We start from the raw sequence: 20,269 nt of genomic DNA on the forward strand, positions 1-20,269 counted from the left end.
TCAATTGTCAGAGAAACAATATAAGTTTTGTGGCTTAATAATGCAACGTAGAGCTATGCCTATTTTTGAAAGTATTTGAGAACACGTTATTATTGAGCACTCCTTTTTGGCTTTAAATGTGTGGCTTAAGTAAAACAAATTTCGAATTTGGCCCTATGCTGCGTTTGGCTCAGATTTTGACAGTTCGTTTGGCTCACAATATTCTCTCTATCTATTTCTCCATCTAAAGCCTGTAGTACACTCTTTGTCTAATGGTCAAATTTTTGACCTTCTGACATAATGGTCAAATTTATTTGACATCATGGCTGTTGTTTGCCCGTGTTTGCCTCATGTTAAAATTGGAGAGTGACAAATAATTATCTTCGACCAAATTTTTATCTGTCAAAAAGTGCCAAATATTAGACGCTTGGTCAAAGAGTTTTATACAGGCTAAAGTTTTGCTAGTGCAAATAGACTTGTGCGATATTTATACTGACAGTGGCAGCTTTTCAGTGGTTCCAGCTCGTATCAACTAGCTGGCATCTCTATCCGATTTGCTTTGCTTTATCGCAGCCAACATCGCAGCGGTTCTACGATGTGTGGGCTCCACTGACACTGACAGACAGCATAACATAGCGTATGAAAAGTGGCGGTGATCTCGTGTACACATTGAGATGTTAGCCCTTGTAACATGGCGCGATGTCAGCTAGCTGGTCCGTATGCATAAAAGTATATCGATACAAAAATCGCGGTTTTCAGTATCGATACGGTCGAGTATAGTCGCTTGTGTATCGATCCAAAAAATCGAAATATCGTCTCAAAAGTATCGATATTTCCGATACCGCCCATTGCTAGCTCAAAATCATTTCATTTCCTTCACTGCTTAGGAGAGCACTCGCAGTTCCACGTCCCGAGTTGCCAATCATTAGATCGTTTTCGTCGCGTGGGTCTGTGTCGATCGTTCCAGTCAGAATTTCTTTGTTCCTCGTTCGGTGGCGGCTTGTAGGGCCTGCGCACCAACCCCCTGTCTCTCCGAAGGGCCATCGTGCACAACAATGTTCATTGTCCCACGTTGGCACAAAGACGGTAATCGGCCGCCCCTAACCTGGAGTACAGACGCCGCGAGCTCAAACTAGGAGCCGATGAAAGATTATAACTTTATAATCATTCCTGTGAATTTTAATGTTATCTAACTTTTTCAGGAACTTAAATAAGCCAACATAGAAAGGACGAACTCGGTGAGCAGTTATTCTGCGGCTCTTTGACGCACTTCTGTATACACAAGGGATACTAAAATTCACAGGAATGGTTGAAAAGCTACAACTTTTTTAGAGCAACTTTGGGGTAACTTTTTCTGCTTTTGTCAACCAGTGTAATAATCACATTTTCTGATAAAACTGTGGAAAAATTTAGATTCTATGCATCATTTCCAACAAGCCGTTTTTCAATAAAATACCTCTGATTTTTTCTTAGTTGTGATAAAAGTATGATAGAAAGTATGATACATCTGGCTTTTTCAAAAGTTTTTTTTTCCAATAACCATAAATATAATTAGAAAAATGAAACGTAATGTATACCTAACATATTAGCTAAAACACTACTTTTTTAATCAGTTTTTAACACTGATCTGCAATACACACTTAATTGGATTATTCTTGTAATATAGTTTTTGTCATTTTGAAACAATTAGCTTCACGGTGTTCGAACTCTAACGAGTCTCTTTCAGTAGAGATTTTAGCATACGACCCTCTTCCTTAGTCCTTAATTCGTTCATATTCCTCTACAATCTGTTCTCTCAGAATAAATGTAGAAATTAAAAAAAAATTGAATAAAATAAATTATAAAGTGTTTAATTAGCCTTGAACTACCAAATTTGGTTCCTACCTTTAAACTTAACTGTTTGCTTGCGGTTTCAATTTACACATTCTGAATGAACTTCCATTATTTGCAACTAGTTGAACGTTCCCGGCGATGCTCGGGATCAAAACTTTTAAAACTCACTTCAAAAATTCTTCACATCTTATACGTTCATCATCACTTTAAGTCGTTAACATACTGAGAACGCACAGAATGGAAATACCCATATTGGATTGCATTTTGTGATTTGGGGATGTGTTACAGAAACTGGAAGTCGCCATTTCGGATTTCAAAATGACGTATGGTGTTCGGAAGTTTCGGAAGTATTGAAAAGGTTGGCCAAATATCACTTTAGATTATTTTCCTGAAACCAGAAGTCGTTATTTTGGTAAATGTTATGTGGGGTCATCCCAGTTCCGAATATACCACACTCGGGTGATAACCGGATATTCGTCAATCGTTCACAGTAAAACCTCTTTTTATGAAACTTTTAGAAGAGAGAAATCAATGTAAGAAGAATTTAGCGTTACCATTCATGCTTAGTTCTCCTCTATAATCATAACTAAAGAGATAACATGTGAATTTTTATACGACATGAAGGAACACGTCTGAGAAGAAGTTAACGTTTTAATCCACATAACTACGCAGAAATTTAAAAAAAAGATTAAACCAATGAAATGCGGCCTTTCCTCCAGCCAAATGTCCCAAGATCTAGTTTTGGTAAAAGTAAAAAAGTATTTCGAATCCCGTAATGTGTACTTTTCACAAAACTACGAAAACATCAGAAATGTAATTTTTTTCTGCTCAACTCGCACCAAATTAAAACATAAATTCTTCTGCAAGAAAATTATTGCAGATGTTAAAGGAACAACGAACATTTTATTGAAAAAAAAAAAATTACAGGCGAATTGAGCTCATGCTCAAAAAGTCAAAATTTTGCGTGTATTTTATGTATAAGATATATAAATTTCAAAAAGAGTATTTTAATGTGTTTTTCTGTATGCAGAAAATCATCTTCAAACATACGTAGTTTTTAAAGTAATATCTCAACTTTTATCAATAAGATACCTATTATTTTTCCTCAAATGTCTTTTCTGAACATTAACAAACATTTTAATAAAGAACAATTACATATCATAGCTTTGAATTTCGATTTAGAGGCAAATTGAGTTTAAATATTCATGATTTTGCTTGTTTAACATAGTGTTGTGAATAATATCTCAATTTTCAGTAATCAAAAATCTGTTATTTTCACTCAAAAGTCTTTCCTGGACATATACAAACCATTTAATGGAAAAAATTATATATCATAGCTTTGAATTTGGATTTAGAGACAAATTGAGCCAAAATATTCATGATATTGCATGTTTTACTTAGTTTTGTGAATAATATCTCTAACGAACATTCATCGCTTTGAATTCTGATTTAGAGATAAATTGAGCCTAAAAAATTATGGTTTTGCATTTTTCATGTGGTTTTGTGAAAAATATTTGAATTTCAAATAACCAGATACCTATTATTTTTCTCTCAAATATAGGGATACCATCTGGTCGAAGTTAGAAATCAGGACACCTTTTCCAGGCACAAATTTGACTAAGTTATTCTATTCCTCGAAGTATGAGCAAATATAACTCGTAATATTTGATTTACTCAGTTTTTTATTTACGCGGTGATACGTACCTCACGAAAAAACGAGTTAATAAAAAAATCCGCGTGAAAAACGCGTATTTGAAAATCCTTCGATTTAAAAATACGCGTGAAAAAACCGTTAATTCGAAAATCCGTGTAGAAAAATACCTAGTAGAAAATCTGAGTGTATCTCTGACGATCTCCTTTCATCAAACGACTTTAAATTATAACGCATTAGTAGATACTTTAAAAATTCAACAGACGTAAACTGTTTCAACTTAAACTTAACAAATGCCAGATGCTTAATGGTAACGGTCAACGCGTGAGAGATTCGTCTTATTACTCTAGTGAGATTCAACCAATGAAAAATTTCGATCGCAGTGAACGTTGTGACCTGGAATCGAAAACACTTATTGAGCAATTTTGAAAAATTCTGATCACTGCCACACAACAAAGTTAAATAGATCAAGAAAATCAGGACAAATGCTAAAATATAAAAAATAAATCAGGACGCCCAAACAGGTCTTAAAAATCAGGACATGTCCTGCTAAATCAGGACAGATGGTATCGCTACTCAAATATCTAAACACAACGAATATTTTATTATAGTTAAAATCACAGATCACTGCTTCGAGTTTTGATTTAGAGGCAAATTCAGCATAAAAGTCATGATTTTGCATGTTTCACGTAGTTTTGTGAATAATATCTCGAGTTTTAGTAATCAGATACCTGTTATTTTTCCTCAAATGTCTTTCTTAAACATCAACGAACATTTTAATGAAAAACAGAATCACATGTCATGGTTTTGAATTTTGATTTGGAGACGAATTAAGTATAAAAAGTCATAATTTTGCATGTTTTACGTTGTTTTGTGAATAATATCTCAAGTTTTAGTGAACAGATACTAATTATTTTTCCGCAAATGTCTTTCTCGAACATTAACAAACATTTTAGTGAAACAAGAATCATATTTCATCGCTTTGAATTTTGATTTAGAGGCAAATTCAGCACAGAAAGTTATAATTTTGCATGTTTTACGTACTTTTGTAAATAATATCTCAAGTTTTAGTATTTAGATACCTATTATTTTTTTCTCAAATGTCTTTCCTGAACATCAGTGAACATTTTCATGTTAAAAAACCTACATGTCACCGCTTATTATTTTTGATTTATAACGATTCAAAATGACGATGATTACTGTAAACCTCAGAGACTAAGGGAATAATATCAATAAGATAAGATGAGATAAGCGTTACGGAATTCCATTTTTATTTAGTAGATTTGAAAAGCGATGGTAGAAACCAGGGGGGATCTATCTGTCAAAAATCGTGTAACCAACATATTCGGCAACATGGTTTTGTTTTGGTTTTTGTTCCTTTTGGTCATGAAATTGATCGATGTGAAATATTATAGAATTGGAATGTTTTTCATCGAAACTCGAGAAACCGCGGAAAACTTTCATGAATGTTGTTGAGCTATTCACATTTTTCCCCCATTATTGTTCATAGTTACAAACATCATGGACCAACAAACGTCATGGACCAACAAACGTCATGGACCAGAGTTGATCTGCGATAACACACACATATATGAAATTTGACAGCAGTGAATCCCCTCTGGTAGAAACCAAATCAATGGAGCAGTAAACTCTGCTGTTAAGGGCATCCTTAACAGTGCGCTACTATTTAAGTTGTTATGGCGACTGTGTACAGCGCGGCTATTTTACGCACTCACCTGTTTTCACACCGGTCGTTGCTATCGTCTCTGTTTGAAGTTTCGTTCAGCATAAACCTTAAGCAGCGCTTTTACCGGGCTGCCAAATTTGAGAGCACGATGCTTCCCGGAGGCCCGGCTACTATTTCTCTAGCGCGTTTAGCAGCGACCGGTACGGTATGAAGTGATGATAGAGCGCTACCAAACGGGGTATAGAAGCGCACTGTTAAGGATGCCCTAAGTTTTTCATAAAAGCAGAGGAAGTTTCGTCATTTCCTGCACTCTCAGAGGTGTCAAAATGATTGGACTGCCGAAAACTTCTAGAGCATTAGGTTGACTGACATTGATATAATTAAGAATTTCTGAAAAATTTGTTACGATATCATGATCTGTTGTGTAAATGTCTTTTAGATGTATAATTTGCAAATGACTGAAGAAGGCTAAAGATTTTGTTTGTTTTCCCCTATTGATTTCAAATTTTCGGAGCAAAAAATTCTGATTTCTTTTTCAATCTTTTTTTAACGATACTTTTTAAAAACAATTTTGTTTAATTTAAAATTCTTTATTTTAAAAGAGTTTGGTCACAGAACGGAGGTCATCTGTGATTTGAAAACTGCTGAGTGCTCAGTGAATTTTGCAGCGCTCCCTTGTGGTGGAAAGAACGCATTTTACACGGAAAATAAATAGAATTTATACTTCTTTTATTGACATCTGTCATACACACTGGTATAAATCTGCCAAGCGAAAACACTACAGGTGCACTCTTTTAATGCGGTTATGTGTTTATTCTATATTATTACTTTTAAATTCTCTCAAGTTTCCCAGCAATACTGGTTATCACAAGCATTTGAAAGATGTTTTATATTACACTTTTGACGTATGAGTACGAATAATATAATCGATCTGGAAATTTGCAAATTTTTACTACTGAAAGGTACGGGGATGAAAGCAATATTTAAATTCCGTCCGTCACGAAAAGTGATTAGGATTCGAATGCTTATTGAATCTGCGATCTCGAACCGTCCCAGATGGTCTCGAGGTACGATGCTAGCCTACCAAGCCAGTTGTCGTAGGTTCGAGTCTCGGCTCAGAAGAGATTGTTAGTGTCAGACTGACACTGTCAGTAGGATCGTAGTGCTAGCCCCGCAATTGTCCTGTACACTCAAACAGTTGGATGCGAAGTAGGTGTATAACAGAATGTCGAGTTCCGATTTAGAATGTAGTAGCAAGGCTTTGCTGTGCTTTCGAATCTGCGACTTACATAGTATCGCTGCACCAGAGAGATTGCATTTGCTATTTGCTAAATCCTTTGTACTACCATTGAAAAGAAGATATTGGTTACATCCACATAATGTGAAAGATCATTCTAAGACTTATTTCAATTTAATATAAAAGTGTTCTAAATTAGTTTCGCCTCGACGCATATTGATTTTGTGGAATAGAACTCTGTGTGAAGAAGACCTGCTTTTTCGTGTGAATTTTTCGAAATAAGACCAGTAAATCAGGAGGTGTGAAAAGACCCGGGGACAAGCTATTTCATTCGCACTCCTGCTCAACATGTCAACTGGCTTTAGCAAAATGTATAACTGTGTTATTTGGGCCGAAGAGCAAGACTTCACATAGGGGTGTGCGGAACGGCTCTTTTACAAAAGCGGCTCTGAACCGCTCACTCACCGTTCCGAACAGACTCTTATGAACCGCTCATGGTTCACAATGATTCACGAGCGTTGACAGTTCGTATTTTCTCGGTTCGGGTTCGCGCGAATCCATTAGTTCTGGTGCGCTCAAAAAACCGTGGTTCTTTTTCGTGAGCCGTTCATTCTTTCGCTCTTTTCAAAGAACCGGTTCATTCACACATTCAAATAAAATCATGATTTTTAAAAATATTCTATCACATAAAATCATGATTTTTAATAATTTTCTATCGTTATCCTTCGGTTTTAAAATTCCGATTTAAAACAGTTCGAAATCTGCTCGAAATCGCTACAATAACAGTTCGCCCATGTACCAACTGTCATTTATGCGATTTTTATTCTTCATTAAAAAATTGAAGGACAATGACATAAAATCACGTTTGTTCAGAAAATTACACTCTTTCAGCTGATATATAAACACCAGAAATCCGTGAATATAAATATAAAATATAATAAATCGTTCGCAAAATAATTATGCTACAACCAAATTATCCGTTCGTACAACCACATTATCCGTTGCTCCAGAAGCTCATCCAAGTTTATCTAATCTCATCCTCCTTATTTTTATTCCATCGGATGCATCTAGCATCAATGAGTCCAAAACCGATATACCTTCAGAGTTTGGATCTCGGGTGATCTATAAAACATGTGATATAATGAAATAACAGGATGAAACCTGTTTGGAAATTTCATGGTCGACTAAGGTATTGGTTCAATATTATAAAATTTCAGCTCGTAGTCGGCAGCGAGCATAAAAAAATTGCCTTTAGCTTATAAGATATTTTAGACCATAAGGCATTAGACTTAATTGGCTCCGTAAAACATTAATTTGTATTTTGCCGTGTCAAATAAATGTTGTGTGAACAAAAAAAATTATAAAATATCAAGATATTTGCCAAACAAAATTTATCTGTACAACATCTTCTTACAACACGAAGTAGCACTTTCTTTAAACAAAAACAAAAAAAAACACTTCATATTTGCTTTATGACAACGATAAAGTTTCAAACTAATTTTTAAAAATAACTGTCGCTAACACATGATACAATCGTGAGAGGAAGACCTTCGCAATATGTAATTGCATCATTGACAGTTTCGAACACCCGGTTTTAAATAGCATTGATTGTGGTTCGTGTTCCAAACCAACATGTACGAGACATCAGATAGCTTGTGTTGATACTTTTACTTACTTCGCCACATTATAGATTTTCGAATATAAAAAATTGCACAAATGTGAAACTTTGCTGTTTTCGCACAACGTTTTCGCATTGCACGTAAAAGTTCGAATTAAACAGGTTAAACTGTTGAAATAACCGTCAATTCAAAACAACGAATAAATTATGCCACTTTATACCACTGTCGCAGTGGCATAAATGTACACGACAAATATAAATTGCTGTGGGCAAAGAAAATTAATTCGTGATTTTTCAGTCCTCTTTGTGTGCACTTTCTGTTTGATCATATACCTGAAGTTGACCTTCCGTTCTGTGGTTTGGTTGAATGAGTCTTTGTTATTTTTTACTAACAGTTTCGAAATTTTTTAATTTGTTTATCTCAATAATCGTTTACTTTGAACGATTCCGCATTTATCAACGTCAACCGACCATTAAGTTTATATCAAACCCTAGGTTGTTAAATGTTTGATGTTCAATTAAATGCTAGTTCAAAGCTGAATCATTCCATTCGTATGTAACATAGCAAACGTAGAGTTCCATAATCCCCTACAACATTTTCAACTTTAGTGCAATTTCGCATGCAAGTCACTACTGTCAGTCATCTGTACCTTGCTTTTATACAGTCAGGTAATTATAACGTTGCACTTTGTGATAGTATAGAGCAAGATAATAGTCATAATTTTTTATTATTTAATCGTAGTTAGTTCATAGATTTAGTGCCTAATTGAATTAGAGAGTTTTGTTACTGTGAACAAGTGTGATGTAGTACTTATGTTAAATATGTTCTGTACAATATCATATTATTCATCACCTATGACGTCAACCAATTATAGAGTGAATTTCCAATGTTTCAATGTGTTAAATGCAATCCTAGACCTGAAAGGAGCAAACTACAGTTGTAGCAACAATAACACAAAATATTTGCTGAACTCTTCTGCTAAACAGCCGATAAAAATATTATTATTCTAAGGCAAACAATTTTTTTATTCACTCACAACGTCAAGAGCTCCGCGAAAAGTTGTATTTTTACTCGCTTTTATTGGCCCTTCGTGTTTCGTGAGGTATACAATGCCGCAGCTAATTGGGGTTTTTGCAGGTGATAACGATAAGACAGAGATCCTTTTGTTAGCTTATCTGTAGTATGCAGTGCCTCTAAGACACGGTCGCGGTCGTTATGTAAAAAATAGTTATGAACAGCGTTTTGTGACGTACGGGTTAGCTGGCATTCATTCAAGGGCCAATTACAGGTTCACAATTTGCAATATATAGTCGATATTCGAAAATATGTAAAAGTGCTGTGATCCGCTAGTAGATAAGAACATCAAACGTAATATAGTATTAAGTGTAAAAATACCAGTGTAATTGTAATGATCATCAATATGAATGGTGAAAGTAAAAATGAGTCCTTCAAACTGCTGCAACTCTCTGATGATTCAAAAAGCTTTTCGGACCTGGAGCTTCCGGATATGACAACCCAGAGAAAACGGAAAGTCAGAAGGTACGGGCAACTTTTCCTTTTTTTTTGTAGCATTCTAAAAATAGAATTGTAACACTCAACATCATCCACTGGCGGTGTGTATCAATTTTAGAAAAACACGTCCAAGGACAGCGTCGACCATTCGACACGGTGATGATCGAACTGGATCGCACATCGACTGCAGGAACTTTGGCTTGTGGCTGGCAGTTCTGATGACCGTGCTGTGGTTGTTTATAATATCGTACATCACATCGGTAGTGCATCACGAGAATCGACGGCTTGAAATAGCCATACAGAAGGGTGAGTACACTTTGATTAGCCGGAATCAAAGGCAAACTGCTACATATCTATCAAGGCGATAGGCAATTTATAAAAGTCTGAGCGAAAGCACCCGTTGTCTGTTGACGATGGAATGTGCGGGTTTGGATTGTCGTAATTTAATTGAGCTGCGCTGCAACAGCTTCGAACTGTTAGCTGGATGTTCCACGCTGTCGTTCTATGATTGAGACGAATAGGCATAGAAAAATATTGTTGGAACCTAGGAAAAAACAAAACAATATATAATATATAAACGCTAGCCTGTGGGGCTAATAGCGGATTTTGCAAAATGTAGGATAAGTACGAGAAAATTTCCTGCTCGAAAAGATCCTCCTACGATAGCAGTAAATGTTTTGTAGCTGAGAAAATCCAGCTTGTTTAAATTATTGTATTGCTGAAAACATTTACGTATCAATTCAATTTCTTTCATTTCTGAGTTCAATTTCATACCGTTGTTATGAAGAAATGTCGCTCTAGAAAGAAAGTCGTTATAAAGGAATTTTCGACTGTTATAAAGAGATACACATATTTCTTATTTCAACGTTTTTTAGCAACTCGATCTTCAATATGAAGTCACAATGTATAAATTAAGACAATTATTTTTTTCATTTAGGAAGCAATATGCTTTTCAAATCAAAATATTTCGAAAAACTATCTTCTGGTAAATCATTTCTCCTAAGCATATGAGCATATACAGTGTCGAAAGCATTAACAAGCTCATCCTGAGAAGTAACAATGCTTAACTCATTATCAACTGTTTCTTCACTACTTAAAATACATTCACTGTCATCTGATTGATCACTAACTAAATCGATTATTTCATCCATGTCAAAAACATTTTTTGGGCTGGATCCAGCAATCAAATGAGGTAACGATTCGGATTGCAATTGCTCAACACACACAACAGCTTCAGCTTCGTTGTCACACCGGGCAGTTTTCAACGCCAAGCCAGCTCTCTTTGTAAATCCATTGAGCCATCCATCACTAGCCTTGAAAGAGTTCTGCCCCATTTTCATTGCCAGTTCTTTCGCTTTTTGTTTGATAATCGTACCAGAGATGGGAATGTTGTATGACATCGTTTGCTGACAAAACATTAACATAGCTTTTTCTATTTGATCACATTTCACCGAACGAGTTTTTTTATGTTGAAGAGAAAACTGGTGGGACTAGAAGTATTAAATGAATTCCAGTATCAGAACCTCTGTTATAAGTACGCTTACCTTTTGAAGAATGTGTTCTTTGTTTTTAATAATTGACGATATTGTGTTATGTGGAACTTGGTATTCTAGGGATAGGGCTTTATTTTTAACACCATTTTCGAATTTCTCGATTATATCGAGTTTATTTTGTAGCGTTAATGCCGTTCTAGTCTTCGCACTCATTTTTTCAACTGTACTGGATGCGAATGCTATGCATTTTTTTTGATACTAAGCTGATGCGAATTGCGTGGTTACACATTACACACAAAACTTTATAATTCTACTGAACGAACTACTACTGTCGCAATAAAGAATGACACGTATGAGTGTTGGTATGTCGTTACAGAGAAAAGGTTGTTATAACGGAATGTCGCAATAAAACGAAGATGTTTTTTTTTTCATCTAAGAAGATGTGTTATGACCATTGAGAATGTCGCTATAAAAAAACGTCGTTATATAAAAATGTCGTTATAGAGGGATACCACTGTAACTATACGAATGGGTAAAATAAATATAGGTCCCAATTTGAGCACATATACATACCTTCCTCTGTCAAATTATTGGTACGGTGTACAAAAGAAAATTGCTTTCGGGAGAAACTAATCATTAAACCAAAGCACCGACAAAACCAAATCGCCTGGTTAAAAAATTAGGAACAAATAGTAATAGTAAAACGTTTCGTTTGTTTTCGAACTGCGAAGTTCATATATTTAATTGTCTACGGAAACTCCAAATGTTTATATGTTCGCAAAGCTCTGAACCAACTTCCAGCACTATAAATACTATCAATAATAACGGTGAGTTTATCACACGCGCAGTGAGAGAAAGAGAGCGCGGAAAATTGCCTCTCGATTCGAGCAGGCTCGAAAAGCAGTAACAGCACCCTCCCAAAGAAAACTACATTTTCAGTTCTCCCTTGGATTCGATCGGATTCGTGTCCTTTCCCTGAGAGGTGCAACGGTGTGAATGGAGCAAAAAGTTACTTGTCTCCTGGAAGCGGGAAACTCCTAAGCAAAAGATAATTTATTACAAGTGCTCGATACCCGTGATTCGAAGTGTTGAATTTTGCAGTACGTTTCGTGGTTCTTGCCTTCTATTCCTCATTAAAAATGTACGCCACATCGATACGTGTGCGGGTAGACGTGATACTTAAGGCTGTTACTGTGTAAACTGGGGTACAGCTTGCAACAGCTCTCGAATTCATGGCTGCGGAGGAGTACCAGGGATGCATCATCAATTGACCGTGATGTGAAAAATGATTTTGCAGCTCCTAGTCCCTCGGGGTACTGGCGAACGCAATTGAAATTATTTTTTTCAAAAGACCTTTCATCATGCGGTGCTGCTGGAACCAGGAACTGTGTGTGTGTGTTTCCTTCTACGGAACGGGATCTGCCCTGCAGCGTTGTGCTGTAATGAGCTAGAGGGATTTACAAAGGAACCCCATTTGTCAATCTACGTGGGAAAAGTGAAAAGTGTACGGCTTAAGGAAAATTGGATTAGAACGAGCAAGGTCGCTATATAGTTGCTGCTGTTGCTGTCGTTCTAGTTATAGTTGTTGTTGTTGTTGTTGTTGTAACTATTGCTGTGTTCTGCAGTTCGAACGGAACAAACTTGTACTACATTCCAGGATGTAAAGCATGTCGAGTGCGAAAATGATGGAAGCGACCAAAACAGCAGGAACAAGCACACATAGTGACAAAAGCGACAACACAAAACACAGCTCTGCGTGAAAAGATGCTTTTCCATATTCACCCATTAATCCACGTGTACCGTATATCCAACAAAACGGTTCCGTCGAGGCATTTAATTTGTTCGCCCAGTTGGAAATTAACGAAGCATTGCTGAATAAAACATTGAGTGAATTTTATCGCTGGGCAGTGTTTTTGTCAGACTGTTATCTGAGGAAACATTGCTACAACTATTGTCAGATTCCAACTCAAATTTCTTGTTTTTGTGTCATATTTTAATGAAATCGTCATAGTGGTGGCGATTTTCTATTGGACATTAAATCATCACAAAATTTATGTCAATTTTAATGTTTGGTTTTCATTTTTTTTTTCGTTACAATCTGCCATCACTGTCCGCGTAAAACTATGCGTTCTTTATTTGTTTCCATCCTGATGGCAGAGAGGGCCGCTATTCCCCCAAGTTCGTCAGCAGACCATCTCCAAGCAATGCTGTCACCACATCATCTTTCCCTGTAACACTGTGCTGGTATGCGCGCGCCATCTCGCAAATCGATTAGAGCCAGCAACTGTTCCCTCGGAAGCAGTCAGCAGTTAGTGTGGGGAAAATCTTCGCTTCCTCTCCCTCTGCATACCATATTTACAAAACAACGTCAACACCACCCACTCGTGACGACGGGTGTCGCGCTTGTTCTGGTATGCGGTCGTATGACACGAGGCATCATTTAGATGCGATGGTTACAGACTGTGAAAATTTAGGCACTTCGGATAGCTCATTTTTATGCAACGCGGAAGGCATCAGATATTCATAACGACATTGGAGGTATCTTTGCGCTTTTATCTACACGACGCTAAGCCCCCAGAGCTTGTTTTCAATTACGGGTTGAACCAAGATAATATTTATTTGTCGGTTTAGACACCGCTTAAGATATAAATTTCTCCAATAAGTTGCGTGCCTGACGGTACACTATATCGTTAAATTGTACGTACAGTTATTGCCCAAATTAAAAATAAGCAACAAAAATACAGCGGAAAAAATCTAGTACCTACAATGTTTTTTACTAATTTCTGACAGACATGAATGGTTTTAACGGGCAGCAAGTTTTGAAGTTTTGGGACACTCAATTGGTTTACGGCCTCTTCTGAGCAGTTCGCGAGAACCGCAACCGCCTTTCTCAGGGACGTTGTTTTGATGTTTTCCGATTGAGCTGAAATTTTCAGCGTTTGTTTGTCTATTCAAGGTAGGAAGTTCTGCAAAATATCATTTTTTTTATATTGTTAAGTTGGGTAAACGGCCATTGAAAATGATATGACCAAAAACATACCAATACTAGAAAGTGCAATAACTCCTGCTAGACTTGATGGATTTTTCTAAAAAAATTGTGGTATTTTTCTACACTAAGAGTACTTAAAAACGCTTGGTCACAATATATGGTAAAGAGGTAACATGGCGAAAAAAACGCATTTTTCTTTTAAAAATTGTCAAGTGTTTTCCAAGAAAAATCTTTATTTTCGTCTTGTAAACCTATGTATCACTTTTGTCATCTTGCCCTTAAGTTCGTATTTAACTAGAGTGATGACCTAAGTTTTCAGTAAATCTATCAAGTCTAACCAGAGTTCTTACAGTTTTGGTGATTTTTACGGCATTTTTCGAAAAAAAAATTATCAAGGAACGTTTAACCCCAATTGCGTATCTTCTGGCAAAGTAAGTAGTTCTGGTAAGGCACAGTGATAATCCAAATTTTCAGTAAAATCTATTAAGTCTAGCAGGAACTATAGTGATTTTAGTGATTTTGACGTTCTAAAAAAAACCTTCTAGGGCCGTTTTACCCCATTTGGCACACTTGGCTTATACATGACATTAAAGCTCTTGAGTCGCTCTACAAAACGCCATATTCAGATATTTTTTCTAGCGATGTTGAGAAGAATAGGATGACCCTGAAAATTGACAATTTTTTAAAGAAAAATGCGTTTTTTTCGTCATGTTAGGGGCCGTCCACATACCACGTGGACAGATTTACCATCAGCAAAAAAAAAATGATCTACAATAAAAACTCTACAACTATTCTGGTTTTTTGGGTTCTTCAGACATGTTGAGCACATACTAAAATCTTTTCAGGAATTTCAGTTAAATTAAGAAAACTTTTGTTTGTCTTGTTAGCGGTACTTTTACGTTTTAGTTAGAGGTACTTTTTAGTTAATTTTGCATTCCGAGTGAAGGAAATTCCGGAATCCGCGTAAAAAAAACGCGTAAAAAAGCCGCGTAAAAAGAAACCCGCGTAAAAAAACCGCGTAAAAAGCGACCTTAGTGTATTATGCTTGCTCCAGGATGAAAAAACTTTAATAAAAATCTATATATAGTATATATAGTAAGATCTTACTAGGGAAAAGGGGGGTATCAAAAAGTCTTACGACGTCTTACAAGAGGGGGGGGACGGGGGATTGAAAAAGTGGAAAAATATGCTTACGTAATTATTGAACGGCCCCAATATGCAACTTCGAACAAAAATCTGCTGCAAACCCTAGCCCACGCTTTCGCATTCATTTCTTGCTGTCCCATCTTACAATGAGTTCACAGTGCATCGTTCATACAGTTCGCTCCAATAGTTTGAACATGCATAAATATCAATTCTTTTTTGTTTGCTTCAATGATCGGACAAAAAAGTGATCTTAAATCTATCAAAGTCAAGTTAAAACAGGACCACATTCAATAGATTTTTTAAGCAGAAATTAAGTAACAATTCACAATCAACATTGATAGAAAAAATAAACTAAAAATCTTTCAACCATTCAAACATTGCTTCACAAATTTTCTTGGGTCGTACACCGCACGACTGTTGAAACCGTTTTAACCAGTTAGTAGAATTACTTAAATTTTTTGGTTGAGTTGGAAACCGCGTTTCTCGACTAAAGACAATAATTTTTTTCTCGTATTGTTTATTATACCTAATGTTGGGAGTAATGCATATCAGACGCGCTACACACAGTACTGCTTGCGACATTAGGTACAATGTAGAAAAACTAGTATCGTTAGTCAAGATATTCGGTTTTCAACTCAGGCCACAATAGAACTCATTAAAAAATATGTGCGGGTGGTACTGTACGATTATCATGAAAAGGCAACCTCGCTATACCAGTACCGGAGAGAACAAAGAATCCTCTCGACGACTTTGCTTTTTGGTTTGGACAAGAGAGACCGAAGTAGGGACGTTGCGATACCACCGATACTAATACAGAATCGATCCTTCTACTTCCGATACTCGGATATTTGGTATCGGTGTTTTACCAATGATACTTCATCAATATCGATACACACCTCTCAGTATCGAAAAGACTCAAAACAACCTTGTAAAGAAGAACGAACGAAGCAGAAAATATGCTGTATCCTGTGCCATTTTGATGTATCGTATGCATGCATGCCATCTCATCGGTAATGCCAATTTAACAGAAATTTCTGCAGATTAACCCACGAGAACGATCCTTTTCTACGGTCATGCAGATCCGAAGGTAAAATCTACAGAGCCATGCAAGCGGCTCTTTTCGAAAACAGGATCAATTATTAAGGAAAAGAGTAATCGACTTTCGACTAAGTTTCTGCAAAAGCTGGTGTTTCTAGATTCAGTAAATTTATAGACCATTTTACGAACTGACAGGTGTCACGTATTCTGCTGTTGATGATGTTGCTTTTACGTGCGTTATGTCAGCGGTTCCGAGCTTTCTGTCAAAATTTCATTCATAGATTGAGTTCAGAAACGTTTCGTGAAATGGTCTATATAAATGGTTTCATTGAATTGCACGTTTTGAGGAATAAATAATAAAAAAAAATATGACTTATATTTTGAATGAACTGGTATCGCACAACGATACATTCAGGTATCGATACGTTAGCCTCGATACTATCGGAACATCAGTACTTACTTTCGATACAGGTATCGATTCAAAGTATCGATGTTTAATGGTATCGCAACGTCCCTAGAACGAAGTAATTCTTCACCACAAGCAGGAATGAATGGTGTAAGTGAAATAAAATTTTGAGTGTAAAATGCGTTCACTCCACCGCTAGATGTCGATACTTAAAATAAAGAGATTTTGTCTCGTTTTTGGTTCTTTAGTTGAACAGATGTTATATAAGGCTACGAAGATGCTGGAGCATGAGCATGATTGACCGCCCGCGGTTGCTACTCCGTTATTGCCAGATCAGCTGTAATTACACAGAGAACCAACAGATGATGCTTGGGACTAACATTCATCTTCAATGTGTAAAAACTGGTGACCTTAATCTTTATATTAGGCAATACCAGCGCCGGCCGCATCCGAATGCAGGTCAAAGAAGGAGTGTGTATAGGAATATGTTGACGTGATACTCGCTTTATTGGAAGCCGAGAACACCTCTGCACTTCCACGAGAAATCACTGGGATGTTGGAGAAAAGGTTAAGGTTTGCAGCAGGTTTCGTTTTGGTAAACGATGCGCTGAGTTCGAGTACCGGGTTCATAAGAATAAATATCGCACGTACGAGTTCATTATACCTTCTACGGAAGTCATAACGCGATCAATATTTTAGATGAAGTAACACCGCAAAAATAAAGCGCACGCGAGGATACCGGACCTATGACTCAATCAAGACCGACTCAAATATTTGAACATCTGTTTATGTAGTTATTATGCAACTACCGAAACGTATCTCCCATTGATTGATCTCAGCTGACTACACAATGTTACGAAAGCTACAAGAGTTGAGTCCACGTTAACGCCTCGCGACTCCTATCACTTCTTCGGGAAGTGACCCTATTTATATCGAAAATTATAACACGGTTATAACCAATCTGTAGAAAATACGACCTCATGAAAGGTATCGACGCGAAGTCTCTAGATATTCAGTCGGCTTTGAGCCTAACAGGTCGACTAACGACGTTTCTTTTATACTGTTCGTCTGTTCTATAAAAGCGATTTTTTGATTTGAGACCGATTTAAAGCAGTAATAAACTAAAGAGTGTTGTAGGGTCACGCACAGGTAAGTGTGGTACATCCTAGTGAAACGCAAAATGGTATACCACACTAAGTGGACGATTCAAACTAAGATATCATAAAACTCTCTCGGGCCGGAGACGCGCTTTACCAAAGCATTATGCACGACCGCTCAATCCCCGACTACCGACGGAGACGCTCGGGAGCACGATATTTCACGCCGATTCTCTATTAGCTGTCGATGCGAGTGTTGCCTATCAAATAGAAAAATTGGCAAAGTTTCATGCATCCAAAGCCCCAATAATTTGAAAAATGCAGATACGCAGATTGACCAAAATATATATCTTGAGTTTGTTGACAAAATGCCGAACTAGTCATTATTGGGACATAGTATACAAAAACCTCTGCTCAAAAACGAGACAAATCGAAAAAATTTAATTATAAGATTTCGACTTCGACTAGCAACAATGCACCATACTCTGAATTCCACAAACCACACCAGTACTCTCTGGGTGACGAGTTCAAGTAATGTTACGCGTTATGTTGGCTCATTATTAAGCTGAGCAATAGGGACCTTTTGTCAAACGACATGCGTAAAAGCATAAGTAATGTCGAACTCGTCTCCGCGGCACGTTCACACCCGGACTACAGTTTTGTCCTGTATTTTTTTTTCACTTTCCGGACTATACTTTTTCTGTATCCGACTACACACTTTATCCTGGACTACACCCGAAAGAAACAGGGTGCAGTCTCAAAACACTAATAACAAAAACAAATGCCGTACGAAAATGCCGTACGAAAAATATGACAACTGAGTGTAGCGTCGCTTGCGTGTTCGTTTTCGTGCTGTAAAGTGTAGTCCAGAACGGTGTAGCACAGCTGCGGAAACGAGCTTGACACACCATTACAGTATTCCTGAACCCTTTACAAAATGCCAGAACAATTATTATTCATTTCACCGTTTTGGATCTGCGCCTATAAAAATTTAGCATATTTAACAAAACTTAGCTATGGCGTAAAAATAATTATTCAAAAGCTAGTGAAGTCATAAATAGAAAAGGAATGACAATGGATATTAAAACATAGTCATCAGATATATTTCAGTTCGGAAATTCAAGACAATTTTAACATTATGAAATATCGCAAAATAGATAAACAGCAATCGTCTGGTACACCTTTTCATGCGGTGCATAAATGAATGACAGAACAGTACGAAAATGCTACGCTGTGGTAGCTACACATGAAAGATGAATTCGCCATTAAATGACGCACAAATTCATCGCTAAAAAATCATACTGTACTGCACACACTACAACACGAAATATATATATAAAAAAAAAAAACAATTTGATTCTTGTCGGCGAAAACTACTACCTTCGAGTCATTTATAAATAAACAAACATGTCTGTAAATGTATGCACTTATCTTAGCCATTGAATCAGCTTTCAGAAAACCAAACATGCCTCCGCTCGCACGCAAACAAGTATAGGCAACTTGTTTCTATGGTTACAACTGCCGCTCTCTCAGTTTCTGCCTCTCAGCAGATCGTGCCGTCGGCGGAGAATAAGCTTGCACACTACCGTATCAAAAGAAAGTCACCAACACAACACTGCGCTTTAAAAGCAGCCATTTGCTAGGCGACAAATTGTGGAAAAAACGGCAATAAAACTTTAAATTTCCAGATCGTTTTACTTCCAAATCACTTTTAAAACACTGTTATAACACTCGAAACACTTTTACCCACAATTACCATACGAAATTCACAATTTATCGTGCTATATACCACAATAAAACGCGATTACCACGGACACAATAAATAAAGCGTCTACACACGTTGCCAGCGATGCCAGCTCCCTCTATAAGGCTACGAAGATGCTGGAAAGGATAAACGCTTTCATCAATTTCGTAGAGTTCCTATTTGCTATTTTGCTATTTTTGCCTTAATGTGATCGGCGGAAGTAAAAAAAAAAGTTATTTTTTCGACATTTTTTGGCAATAACTCGGTTTTTACAGAAGCTATCTTTTTGTGTCTTCTACATGAAATACAGTATACGACGGCCATTCCTAGAACTAGTTTCCCTTTTACCGTCGTGTTACTGATTTTTTCTACCGCAACCCTTTACCGGTAAACATAAAGTAAAATAATAGAGCCAACTTTCAAAATCTTAATTTATCAGTACAAACTTACTGTTTCCACTCAAAGAAAACCGTAAATCAATTATTTTCAATAATCAACTTGTATTAACAGTCACGTCACGATGTATAACTTACTTTACCCCTATTATTTTTCCACTTACAACATTAGTCAATGAAAGATTTTTGTTCGCTCACGGACAAAATACCATGATTACAGATAGCATTGTTCTATTCATTGCTCATAATATAAGCAATCTCACGCAGATATTGCGTTCAAATATGCCTTATACATGTTAGGTTAAAATTCAGATGTATTTATAAGCAATGCTCACACCTATTATTTTTTCCATCACTGTATTTCCAGAGCTAACGAAATAAATTTCTTCTTGGTGCTATCATATTCAAGCAAGACCTGTACGAACATTTCTTCGATACAGTGT

General features: G+C 36.7%; 1 protein-coding gene across 8 annotated transcripts in view; it reads left to right on the forward strand.

The window, feature by feature from the left end:
• Positions 1–8,944: 8,944 nt before the first annotated feature.
• The window catches only part of LOC129723155 (uncharacterized), a 31,975-nt gene continuing 20,650 nt past the window's right edge, over positions 8,945–20,269 (forward strand). The window contains exons 1-2 of one of the 8 annotated variants that reach the window (XM_055677186.1): positions 8,945–9,545; positions 9,637–9,824. In XM_055677186.1, the coding sequence (XP_055533161.1) occupies positions 9,415–9,545; positions 9,637–9,824 (319 nt within the window). In that variant the 5' untranslated portion in view covers positions 8,945–9,414. Of the gene's footprint in view, positions 9,546–9,636; positions 9,825–11,937; positions 12,178–12,201; positions 12,217–12,362; positions 12,552–13,826; positions 13,968–20,269 lie in introns of those variants that run through there. The other 7 variants (XM_055677182.1, XM_055677180.1, XM_055677179.1 and 4 more) reach the window with 7 other exon arrangements.

This window comes from Wyeomyia smithii, chromosome 2 (genome assembly GCF_029784165.1).
Source record: "Wyeomyia smithii strain HCP4-BCI-WySm-NY-G18 chromosome 2, ASM2978416v1, whole genome shotgun sequence".
NCBI classification, from domain to species: domain Eukaryota; kingdom Metazoa; phylum Arthropoda; class Insecta; order Diptera; family Culicidae; genus Wyeomyia; species Wyeomyia smithii.